Source organism: Gadus morhua, chromosome 18 (assembly GCF_902167405.1).
Source record: "Gadus morhua chromosome 18, gadMor3.0, whole genome shotgun sequence".
Classification (NCBI taxonomy): domain Eukaryota; kingdom Metazoa; phylum Chordata; class Actinopteri; order Gadiformes; family Gadidae; genus Gadus; species Gadus morhua.
Window position 1 is genome coordinate 616,778 of NC_044065.1, and position 12,500 is coordinate 629,277.

Here is a 12,500-nt window from a genome sequence, read left to right on the forward strand (position 1 = left end):
TGACTCTGACTCTGAGCCCAGCAGGGTGCCTGACTCTGACTCTGCGTCCAGCAGGGTGCCTGACTCTGAGCCCAGCAGGGTGTCTGACTCTGACTCTGAGCCCTCAGGGTGTCTGACTCTGAGCCCAGCAGGGTGTCTGACTCTGACTCTGAGCCCTCAGGGTGTCTGACTCTGAGCCCAGCAGGGTGTCTGACTCTGACTCTGAGCCCAGCAGGGTGTCTGACTCTGACTCTGAGCCCAGCAGGGTGCCTGACTCTGACTCTGCGTCCAGCAGGGTGCCTGACTCTGAGCCCAGCAGGGTGTCTGACTCTGACTCTGAGCCCTCAGGGTGTCTGACTCTGACTCTGAGCCCAGCAGGGTGCCTGACTCTGTCCCCTCAGCCCAGCAGGGTGTCTGACTCTGAGCCCAGCAGGGTGTCTGACTCTGAGCCCAGCAGGGTGTCTGACTCTGACTCTGAGCCCAGCAGGGTGCCTGACTCTGACTCTGAGCCCAGCAGGGTGCCTGACTCTGACTCTGAGCCCAGCAGGGTGCCTGACTCTGTCCCCTCAGCCCAGCAGGGTGTCTGACTCTGAGCCCAGCAGGGTGTCTGACTCTGAGCCCAGCAGGGTGTCTGACTCTGAGCCCAGCAGGGTGTCTGACTCTGAGCCCAGCAGGGTGCCTGACTCTGAGCCCAGCAGGGTGCCTGACTCTGCCTCCTCTGCCAGGTCCTGGAGGGGCGTCCCGTCTTCGTGGATTGCTACGGCAACCTGGCACCGCTGACCAAGGCGGGCCAGCAGCTGGTCCTCAACTTCTACGCCTTCAAGGAGAACCGCCTGCCCTTCTGCGTCAAGGTACCGGGGAGCCTGGAGAACCTGGAGAACCTGGGGAACCTGGAGGGTCTCCCTTAGGAACCCAAACCAGTGTTCCCACTTAGTCCAGACCCAGTGTTCCCAGTGTTCCCACTAAGTCCAGACCCAGTGTTCCCAGTGTTCCCACTAAGTCCAGAACCAGTGTTCCCACTAAGTCCAGACCCAGTGTTCCCAGTGTTCCCACTAAGTCCAGACCCAGTGTTCCCACTAAGTCCAGACCCAGTGTTCCCAGTGTTCCCACTAAGTCCAGATCCTTGGTTCCCAGTGTTCCCATTGCTCCCACTAAGCCCCTTGGTTCCGTAGGTGCGGGACAACGGCCAGGAGCCTTGCGGCCGCCTCTCGTTCCTCAAGGAGTCCCGGGGCACCAAGGGCCTCGCGCCCACCGCCGTCTGCAACCTCAACATCACGCTGCCCCCGCTCAAGAAGGTAAGGCCGGCGCAGCACCACCGTCACCTGTCCTCACCTCGCGACCACGCCCATCTCCACGGCCGCTAGCGCCGCCGGCTAACCCCCGCTAGCGCCACAGGCTAACCCCCGCTAGCGCCGCAGGCTAACCCCCTGAGGAGCCTCGGGGAGAAAATCTCCGGCCAAACTGCGGCCACTGTGTCTTTTATCTGTTTGGAGACTCTCTCCGCTGGACCCTTCAACGGTGGTCTAAGTTTGGGCGGCTCTAGTATTTTCTTTGAAGCTGTCTTCCAAATTGAGTTGAATTTGGGCATCATGCTTTTGGCTTTTTAGGGAGGGGGGGGTGGGAGCGGGGCGTCCTACAAAGAGCTTTTGGTTGATTCTCTGGCTGCGTGTGGCTTGTCTTCATGTGGTCCTCTCTGTTCCATTTGTCCTTCCCTTGTTCGCTGGCTTTGATGTGGCTTTTCTTTTCCCTGTTTGTTGCTGTCGCTCCTCTTCACACCCTGATCTTCCTTTCTCCCTGCTCTCCATTATGTTACTTGACCCTGTTTCTGCAATGCATCTTGGGAACCAGGAAATGGAATCAGATCCCGAGGATGAGGTAATCCACTTGCTTCCCCTCATTCGCTGCCCTCTCGCTAGACTCTGGGACGGTCCACAGGCCGGCTGTCCTCTCCATAGCCTTACCTTCTCCCTCTGCTATCAGGACCACCAGAGCTTCTGTCTTCAGAGAGAAGTTCCTGAGTCCCGCTTTGCATGGTGTATCAGACAGGTTTCAGCTCCGCTCTGCCAAATGCAAGCCTGTGATAGAACTAAGTTAGACTTAAGTTACCTGTAAAGTATAGAGTTGGACTCTCACTTTGGTCCCTTTTAACCTTAATATAACTTGTTATATGATATTATTGTGGTTTTATGTATTAATAATATTTGTATTGATCATAACAGGGTGCCATAACGATTATTAAATATATAGTTCATATAATTTTGTGATTTGCAGCGGCCTGTCATTGTGAAGGTAGCTTACAGTAAAATAATAAGTTTCAATTGTTTTGATCGGTAAGAATCAATTGGTGGCTAACTGACCAGAAAGTACCCAAGATGGCGGCCAGTCTCTGAGAGGTGTTTGTGTTGTTATTGTTGCAGAACGAAAAGCCCGAGAGACGCCATACCTTTGCCTCCCTAGCCTTACGTAAGCGCTACAGCTATCTGGCCCCGCCTGCACTGAGTGAGTCGGACATTTTCACTAACAAAGCTTTCCGGAGACGCTACCAATCCTAATGAAAACAATGTTTGGAAACTTTCTTAGTAAATCTGTAATCCGTTGATTAACCCTATATCTGGCGTGATTAATATAGAGATAGCTCGATTCCGTGTGTAATCAATGCATATTCTCACCCTAAGTAGCACATTTACTCCCCATGCTTGTGTACCACATTGGATATGGTTTTGCATGGGTTTTGTACGATTCAAGGTTTTCTGTGCAGTGCTTGCCCACTGAGTTGTGTTCCTGAGAGGTTTGGCTTGGTTGTTTTACCACATATGAGTCCATCATATGAACATGTTGCTTTGATTGATTGACATAATGTGAACATGCATTTGAGAAGAAATCAAAGTAAGATGGTTTTCCTTTTGTATCCTGCTTTCCCTTCTGTTGAAACATTTGATTTACTTTATGATTTTTGGCTCGATGACTCTGTTTTATTTTCCGGTTAGATGCATGAGGAGAAGTCTCACGTTCGGCTCTTTTTATGACTCTTCCACTGCTTGTCACCAAGGGTAGTCGAACCGGGACCAGATAATGGACCCAAAAACAGTCTTGGAACTAGCTTTACTAGTATTATCTACTTCTGTTTGTTGGATTAAAGGAGCAATGGAATGGCTTCTGTTGCCGACGGCTCCATTTGATTAGAGAGTCCAAATTCTCTTTGGGGAAACTTTCTATCTTTTCAGAGCAAACAGATAAAAGGCACTGTCATAAGGAGATTGACACAAGAGCCCATGTGCTAGCTAGTAGCACATCAGAACATAAAGGAGAACAGTCTTTTGTGTTATCTTGTTGTGTTTTGTCTTGCCATTTTTTGCCATTTGTCGGTCCTTTCATTGTCCTTTGACAATATTTCTTTGGCTTCTTATACATTTCTGTTGCTGTCTTGGGTAATTAGTTCAACGTGGATCACATAGAACCAGTCCATTTCATGCTAACATTTCCCATTTCGGCACCTAAACTATTGTTCTTACTTTCCTTGATGCCAGGACGCCTCACTGACCAATTCTTCCCTCTCTGGTCTTCTCTCCTTGTCACTTTTTCTCCCTTCCTCTTTCCCAACATCATTTTCTGTTGCCTTTTTACTCCGTGTTCTGTTGGCGTTTTGTTCCATCTCCTCCTGTTCTTTTGGTTCTTCCATGTGAAGAGAGCGCGGTTGAGCGCGGAGCAGCAGCGAGAACACTGCCTGCTGGTCACCCTCACAAACCTGTCTTTCCAACCCGACCTTTCTCCGCGTGGTCGACTGCTCCTATTACCGTCCCTGGTCAAACGCGGCTCGTCGGACTGGGGGGCCCCGGGCCCCGTGGCGCTTCGCCAACAGGCTCGCCAGGTTCTTCTCCACTGAAGTCCTGCTGGCCCCTGTCCTCCCCCTGCCCCATCTCCCCAGCGTCCATCAGAACCCTCCTGGGAGCCCCTCCCCCGGTCCCGTACATCACCTCCCCGGTTCAGTCCCCCAGTGAAGTAGCATCCTCCTCCCCCATTCGGACTTATAGAACTATGGCGTCACCCATCAAGACAGTGGTCCAGCAGGGACAGTTCCCTGTGCAGGGGTCTGCCAGCCTGGTGTCCTCTGGCTGCCCGAGCAAACAGGCCACCGACCCGGCCTCTATCAAAAGTCTTGCTTCCGCTTACACTTCGAGGACTTCCCCAGTGCACGCCTCTGCCAGCGGCTCTGTGGTCGACAGATCGCTGGCCGCGCACAGCACGCCAACGTCTCCAAAGACGTCTGTGAACATGTACAATTCTGGTCTCCCTTTTAAATCTGTCCTAGGTTCCACGCATACAACAGACGCATTGTCGACGTCTCTCTCTGCTGCTAAATCCATCTCCAGTTTGTCCTTAATGCAAAGCTCTGTCGACTCAACCCTAGCGTCCCATGGAGGGCGATCTACAGTCTCCTCTCTCTCAACCGGACAGACCACAATCGCCTGCTCAGATTTCTCCACTCTGAATGGATCCCAATCACCCGTAAAGTTCCCATCGTCTTCCTCCTCGCCATCCTCGCCTTCCTCACGCCTCTTCTCCGACAGGAGTAGCAGCCTCCAGGACAGAATCCAGGCCACCACCCAGGCGGCAACCTCCAGCGCCAGTGCAGCCATAAACGAAGCCATAAACTCGTGCTCCGCCTCAGGCTACGGCACTCTCAAATCCATGTCCTCCACACATAGATCTGCAGCCTCCAGCTCTGCTTACGGCTCCTATAGATCTGCAAATGCCAGCTTGCCAGCGTCCTCCAGTAGCACGGCGGTACCAGTGTACTCCAGTAGCATGACCGTACCAGTGTACTCCCTCGTCAACGTGCTGCCCGACTCCCCCGTCAAACCAGGACCAGGCTCCCTCAAAATGTCCCTGCCCGGTCCTTCCCATGCCGGCATGCCCTCGTCGTCTCTGACTTCCTGTGTCACCTCGTCTAAAATCAACTCTCAGCTGAAGTCCCCTCCGTTCATCACGCCGCCGGTCATCCACACGACGGCAACGTCCAACCAGGACATACTGAGGGACGTAGCGAACATGAAGGAGGATCTGATGCGTATGACCGCCATCCTGCAGACAGACACACATACAGCGGCTAAAACCGTGCAGACGTCTCACAGCGGAACCCCCAAAGAAATGAGGTTAGAGGATGAGGAGCCGTACACTTTAGTGGAAAAGGTCAAGGAGGATTTAGTGAAAGTCAGTCAAATATTACAAACAGATATTTTAATGGAAGGTAAAGCAAGGGCCACTAAAAAGAGAGGTTTGGCCGATGAGTGGGAGGAATTCTCTAATGGGGAGATTGAGGAAGCACAGAGATGCTCTCTGCCAGAGTACAATCCTCCTTTTGATGCAAACACTCAACCAGTCAGGCCCCAGTCTGTGCCAGTCAGAGACTTTGACTTGTCTAGGGTAATAGATTACCTAGCCAATGACATTGGCGCTAGCTCTTTGTCTAAAATGGCAGAGGTCAGAAGTAGGCTGGAGGAGGAAGCAAAGATAGAAGAAAAACAGAAGCGCGTTCTGAAGCCGGCCATGTCCTTACAGGACCACAAGCTGAAGATGCCTCCGCCTGGGTCGGGAATGCGCACCTCGCCCTCAGAGAAAGACCTCAGTAAACTGGCAGAGTCCTACCAGACGGCGGACGCGCCCCTGGAGTCCCCTGAGGACCTGTCCCACGAGCAGGATAAGAGCCCCCTGTCAGACAGTGGCTTCGAGACCAGGAGTGAGAAGACGCCTTCTGCGCCTCAGAGCGCAGAGAGCACCGGTCCGAAGCCCCTGTTCGCCGACTCCCCCATCCCCCCCTGCGTCACTGAGACCAGAACAGAGGTCCACATCAGGAGCTACGAGCAGCCAGATGACCTCTGTGAGCCTTTGCTGGTGGAGGAAGCTGCGACGGCTTACCCCCGTATGGAGTCAGACATGGCCTCTCCGAGCCCCCTCACGGATAGGGTCAAAGCCCTTCAGGTCAATATGTCAGAGGAGGACTCAATGATGAGCAAAAGCATGTGCCTAAAAGAGGAAACTCACATCACGACCACTACTAGAATGGTCTATCACCAGCCCCAGATAGCTGAAGGAGCAGACATGATGGAGGAGTCGATGTCCGTTCGAGACATCATGAAGGCATTTCAGTCAGGTAGAGATCCATCGAAAGACCTGGCGGGCCTTTTTGAACACAAAGCCAGCCAGGATTCTGTCAAAGGAGATGAACTCACTCCACGGTTTCTTGACAAAGACACTAAATCCAAACAGAAGGTGGAGAGGATTATAGAGGTTCACATAGGAAAGGGCCACAGCGCCACGGAGCCGACCGAGGTCATCATCAGAGGGAGCAAGAAGCACCCAGAGCTCTACGCTTACAAAGGCGACCGCGGCATCAGGGAGCTCAGTGATTATGACCAACAGGAAGAGGAGGAGCTGACCGCAGAGGAAGCCTTGCCTTCCTTCCTGGAAACCTCTCGTGTGAACACCCCACTGTCGCATGAAGAAGACAGCCGCCCAAGCTCTGCTCAACTGATGGCAGACGACTCGTACAAAGCTCTGAAGCTTCTGAGCCAGAATTCCATAGAATACTGTGATGATGAGCTGTCAGAAATCAGAGGGGAGTCCTACAGGTTTGCAGAGAAAATGCTTCATTCAGAGAAACTAGACCCATCTTCACAATCACCCTCAGACACAGAGGATTCAGCCATGACGGCCGACCAAACCCATGGCAGCGCAGAGGCCATGAGTCAACAGCAGGGAAGCCCCAAAAAGCAGTTTTCCTCCAGGACCCCAAAAGAAGGGTCTCCTAAATCAGGGAAGTTTTCCTCCAACAGAGAGGAACAGGCTCAGTTTGATAAAGTTACTGTGCTGCATTATTCAACAGATCAGGGCAGCCCCAAACACGCCGTGTGGATGCGGTTCACAGAAGATAAGCATGATAGGAGCAGAGACAACCTGCTCTATGAGGACAGAGTGGACAAGACTGTGAAGGAAGCTGAGGAGAAACTGAGTGAAGTGTCACAGTTCTTCCGTGACAAAACAGAGAAGCTTAATGATGAACTTCAGTCCCCTGAGAAGAAACCTATGAGGAGGTCCGGGCAGGGCGCTCACTCTGGGCCCAGCTCGGCCGGCAGCAGTCCTGAGAGGAGCCAACACAAGCTCCCGGCAGGAGAGGGCTGGAGTAAAAGCGATGTCAGGGAGCCGTTTGTGAGCAAGATGTCCGGTAGCAACGCTTCAAGTGACAGGAATGGCTCTAGTTTACCCAGCAGTCCGGAGCCAAGTGTCTTTTCACGCCTCAGTGAGAGTACAGTTAAACCCCCTAGTAAGATCAGCGAGCCCGCTCCGTCGTCTCCGGTGGCGGGTAAATCCACATCGAAGGTCAGCTCTGTGAGAATGAAGTTTGAAGCTGAGGCTCAGAAACAAAGTCAGCCTAGTGCAGCAAAGATCCCTCCCCCAGTGCAGCCCAAACCCTCGGTGAGCAAACTTCCTGTCTACCAGCTATCAGGAGCAGGCCGGACCACCAAGGCATCTGAAGTCTCAGGGGACAGTAGCCCACCTACTACCAGGGAAATCAGTAAGGCAACATCTCCCACCCTGAAACCAATAGAGGACAAGCGGTCCAACGTTTCAGACGCATCCCTGAAAAGAAAAATGAGTGATGCTGAAACTGACAAATCTATATGTAAAGGCAAAGACAATGTCGCTTATCAGCAACTTAAAGAAATTAAAGATAAGAAAGCTCTGGTATTACCAACTGCCACATATGACACTAAAAACGAGAATTACCATGAAGCTCAAAAGCCCCACCAATACACAAAAGTTGGAAGTGTCTCTAAAAAGGTTGAGGCTGAGGTATTAAGAAAAGACAGCGAAAAACCGGTCAACCAAAACATAAGACAAAAGTCAGAATCTCAGATTCCTATTCGAGCAGTCTCCTCCCCAGCTGATAGTGATCTTCAAAAGAAACTAACTGTAACCAAACCGTCCCAGATACCAACATTAGCTAAGAGCAGAATAGAGACGGGCCCTGAGACAACCCTGCCCCTACTGGATGAACATCTTACTAACAACACATTTGAGATTTTAGATAATGCCCCCAGAGACTCCAACTCAAATAAGCTTCCAAGTCCTGCAGAAACACTAGAAAAGATCATCGGCCCCCCGATGACTTCAACGACCAAAGAGAACTTCAAGGGCATCGAAACCCTCCCAGTTTATGCAGGTGTCCAGTTGGGCAGACAAGCAGAAAGAGAGGCGAAGGGAGGGCTTTACACGGTAAAACAGAAGTCCTGCATGGCCCTCAGCCCCATCAGCCCTGACGATGACACCCTAGAGCAGGTCTCCTTCATGGACAGCTCTGGGAAGAGTCCGCTCACTCCAGAGACCCCCAGCTCTGAGGAGGTGAGCTACGACCTCACAGCCAGGACCCCCGATTGCTTCGGAGACTTTTTACCAGGGAATACTAGCCCTATAATGGAGGTTTCTGAGGATTCAGAGGAAGACCACTGCAAATCTAGTTTCTCTTTTAAAGAGGCCTTACCAAGAAAACCAGATAGTAAAACCGTTGAAGCCAATCAAGCTGATGTTTATAATTCTAATCAGGAGCAAAAGAAAGCGATAGACAATCAGACAGAATCTGAATCTTATTTAAACCAGCATGATACATCAGACAACGCAAATGAGTACAAGACAGAGCAAGAGCAGCAAACTGTATCTAAAGACAAAGGTGTTGCATATATAGAGTTTCCACCTCCTCCCCCTCTCGATTCAGCCTCTGAACAGTCAGATGTAGAGAGGAAAGGTTCCTGTAACTCTTCAGGAACTGAGACGGAGATGATGGAGGTGAACTTGCAGGAAGAGCATGATAGGCATCTACTGACTGAGCCAATCATACGCATCCAGCCGCCCACCCCCGTGCTCACAGATGCTGATGACAGCCAATCAAATGCTGAGGATGACGGGGACGACGTGTCAGTCTTCCAGCCTGTACCTTATAAGCATTCAACCCTCCCTGAAGAGGAGAAGGTCAAGGTGGGTTCCAAACCCAAAAAACAGGACAAAAATGGGAACAACAAAGAACCCAACGGTGGAACCGAGGGAACCAACGGCTCCTACGGTTCCGATGGTTTAAATGGCAAAGAGGGAGAAGAGGGTGATGGTGAACAGAACGGGAACGACCAGTCGATCACAGACTGCTCCATCGCCACCACCGCTGAGTTCTCCCATGACACGGACGCCACGGAGATCGACTCGCTGGACGGGTACGAGCTCCAGGACGAGGACGACGGTCTGTGTGAGCAGGCAGACTCTCGGCTGTTCGGCCTCCCGGACAGCAGGAGGGACGTCTGGGCGACCGAATCCTTCCGCTCCACAGACAGGTCCTTCCCCCCCACCAAACTAGAAGCCATCGAGGAGGAGAAATCTCCAGAGGAAATTGTAAAGAATGACTCTCAGAACGGCTCCCCCTCGGTTGGGGAGAAGACCGAGGACGTTTGTGAAGACGCGGAGAAGAAGCCCGCGGACAAAGAGGGCTTCTCTGACACTTACTTTAGCTATAAACTCGAGGAAGAATTTAACTCCACGTTCAAGACGGTGGCGACCAAAGGGCTGGACTTTGACCCCTGGCCTTCCAAAGGCGAGGAGGACGTGGTGGTGGACATGGCGGAGCCCAGAGACATCAACGACGAGCCCAAGCCTTTCGGACTGGCCGCCGACGAACACTCACAGAACACCACGCCTGACACCACCCCCGCGCGAACGCCCACCGACGATAGCACGCCGACAAGCGAGCCGAACCCCTTCCCCTTCCATGAAGGGAAAATGTTTGAGATGACACGCAGCGGTGCGATTGACATGAGCAAGAGGGACATGGTGGAGGAGAGGCTCCAGTTCTTTCAGATTGGTGAGCATCCCTGTTCCGCGGGCAGGTACAGGGTCAGGGATTCAGAGGCAGAGGTGTACGCACAACAGACAGTAGGACATCATGTCAGCACACAGCATCCCACACATCTCTTCACATCGCCACAGGTCTCCATGCAGTCCACCACCGTCCGCTTGGACCGGTCCAATGCTAAGGGAGGGGCCAACACATGCTCACAGTCAGACCACTCTAAAGTCTCAACCTTTAAAACGGGTCCTAAATCCCCCCCAGATCAGACACCAAATGTAGGCGATGTGAGCGGAGGTTCAAATGACCAAACAAGCACTTTTGAACAACCTAATTATAGTTCCTCAGGATCCCTGGTAGATAATTATTACTCTGTAGAATCATATTACTCTGATTCCAGTGGTTGTGAAACTGGAATTACTGATGATTATTCTCATAACTGGTCGTCAGGTATGGTATATAATAATAACTCTGGCACTCAGTTAGGCACATCGGCCCAGGAGGAACTCCAGGGCACTCATAACCAGAGTACGGATGTCTTGTCCTCCACATCACTCTACAGCACAAAGCCCTATTCAGGGAGCAGCAGTACCAGTAACGGAGGCAGCGGCCTCCCGTCCTCTAAGGCTCCAGCAGACAGCCTCCTGTTTACCTTGGTCTCAGACCGGGACAGTAGGTCAGCTTCGAACGCAGCGATAGTCTCTGGACCCCTGGTGGTCTCACAACACGTATGCAAATCCAGGCTACCTGTTAGCGAACGTAGCTTAAAACTATGCAATGGCTTTCAACCGCTAGGGAAAGATAAGCTAAAGGAAACGAGCAGCGTTAGTGTTAAATGTGAGAGTCGAGAACGATTCGACCCTCATCAGGGTAGAAATAACAAATCTAGAATTCCAGTTTTAAAAGAAAAGAAACAGGCTTTAACCGATCATAAACGAGTCCGGTCGAGATCTGCGTTAGGGGACACGAAGGTAGCAGAGGCTAATAAACCCAAACACAACCCAGGGAGAGACCGGTGTGGTGTCAACCGGACGCTGAGCACCCAGGGGTCACACAGTTCCAAAATCAAATCCACCACTAGTTGCCGGGTAGGAAAGACCACTTATACCGCCCCCCCGGTGGGCGCTCAGACAGGGGGGAGGAGGAACACACTGACCAATCAGGACGAGGTGGGCAGCTCATCCAGAGACACCTCCTGCTCACAACTCTCTAGCATTTCCAAATCTTCTCCTACCTCCACCACCACTGCCTCCAACACGACCACTCCCACCACCAGCACCACCAGCACCACCAGCACCACCAGCACCACCACCACCACCACACCATCACACCCCACTAGAGGTGTGAGAGCTGAGGCTGCGTGGAGGAGCAGCAGGAGGAAGCGTAGGCCATCTCATGGAGCTCAGGAGGAGCTGATGGAGGAGGGGGCACAGGTTGAGGAGCCCAGAGTGGCTCCTGCCGCAGAGAACCAGAATAGTTTGTAAACTCTTTATAAACAACATTCTCCTTATTCTTCGTCTTCTTCTACCTCCTATTCAAGTTGCATGCAGCTGTCGTGGTGCTTTGTGTGGCGTGATGTGTAGATGTCACTTCCTCTTCCTGTCGGTCTTGTCCTCTGTGGCGTTTTCTGTGAGAGAGAGATGCTAGGGTGGAGAGCAGAACACTGAAGGCACGTCTTCACGTACTAAACGTGCTTGGTTGAGGGACCTTACTTTGGTTGAGACGAGTTTCAGTAGATAAGGCTAACTTAACTTAACTTAAGACTGCTGTTTAATCATCAAACTAGGGAGAGCACCAGTCAGCAGATGGACTGTACTTAGACCTCTGCCGACGTGTGGCTTAGCTTGAGGAAGAGGAGCAGGTACACTCAGTAGGCTCACCTCAGGATTAGTTCCATGACTACTGGAGGGTCTCGCACGCATGCCCACCTTCACCCGCCACCAAACAGGCCTTGCATCCACTGACTGCGCCGTCACACGGCACCAAGCCCTGGTCCTCGGACGGCTGGGTTCAGACGTGTAGGGGAACCCCAACGTGTGGGACTGTGTTGTGTTTGCTCAGGTCCACCGGACTGGTTCGTAGTGTGTGTTTTGTACATCTGGTGGATTTGATCTCTCTGAGAACACTGTGAAAACAATTCATTAGAATAAACTATAAATCCCACATAAGCCAGCTGCATGTGGCATTGTATCCTAAAGACGCTTCCTAACCGTTGAATTCAGCTGGATTATGTGTGATTTAAGATTGATGAATTGTTTTTACTAGTCGTTGCCTGATGGTACCGTGTCCTAGTGAGTGATGCTGATACAGACTCAGAACTCTCATAGTCCTTCCCTCTTGTACTTCTACTTCTTTCAAACTTTCAATGTGTTTTTTTAAGAATTATAATGTTAGTTTTTATTTAGCTGTTCTGGCCTTTCACATCCCAGAGCTCCCATGGTAAACCCAGAGGAGTCCCTTCTGCTTTCTGGAAGGGGGACCCGTTCCCACTGGACATCGGCCCTATTACATCAGCCTCTTAATGAAGCTGAAAGGTCCCCCGATCAGAGGTGATGATCCGGCCAGAACAGAGGACTGGGACAGTGATCTTAAGAGACTTTTGGCATTTCAGCGTGGTACTCCAGGAGGCAAGGAC

The 12,500-nt window shown here is 51.8% G+C and overlaps 1 protein-coding gene across 1 annotated transcript in view; it reads left to right on the top strand.

Moving 5' to 3' along the window:
- Nucleotides 1-12,500, top strand: part of LOC115531571 (ankyrin-3) — a 106,206-nt gene that overhangs the window by 79,993 nt on the left and 13,713 nt on the right. Inside the window, exons 4-9 of the mRNA XM_030340923.1 lie at nt 182-527; nt 687-830; nt 1,152-1,274; nt 1,828-1,854; nt 2,397-2,478; nt 3,665-9,880. Of these exons, the coding sequence (XP_030196783.1) occupies nt 182-527; nt 687-830; nt 1,152-1,274; nt 1,828-1,854; nt 2,397-2,478; nt 3,665-9,880 (6,938 nt within the window). The remainder of the gene's footprint in view (nt 1-181; nt 528-686; nt 831-1,151; nt 1,275-1,827; nt 1,855-2,396; nt 2,479-3,664; nt 9,881-12,500) is intronic.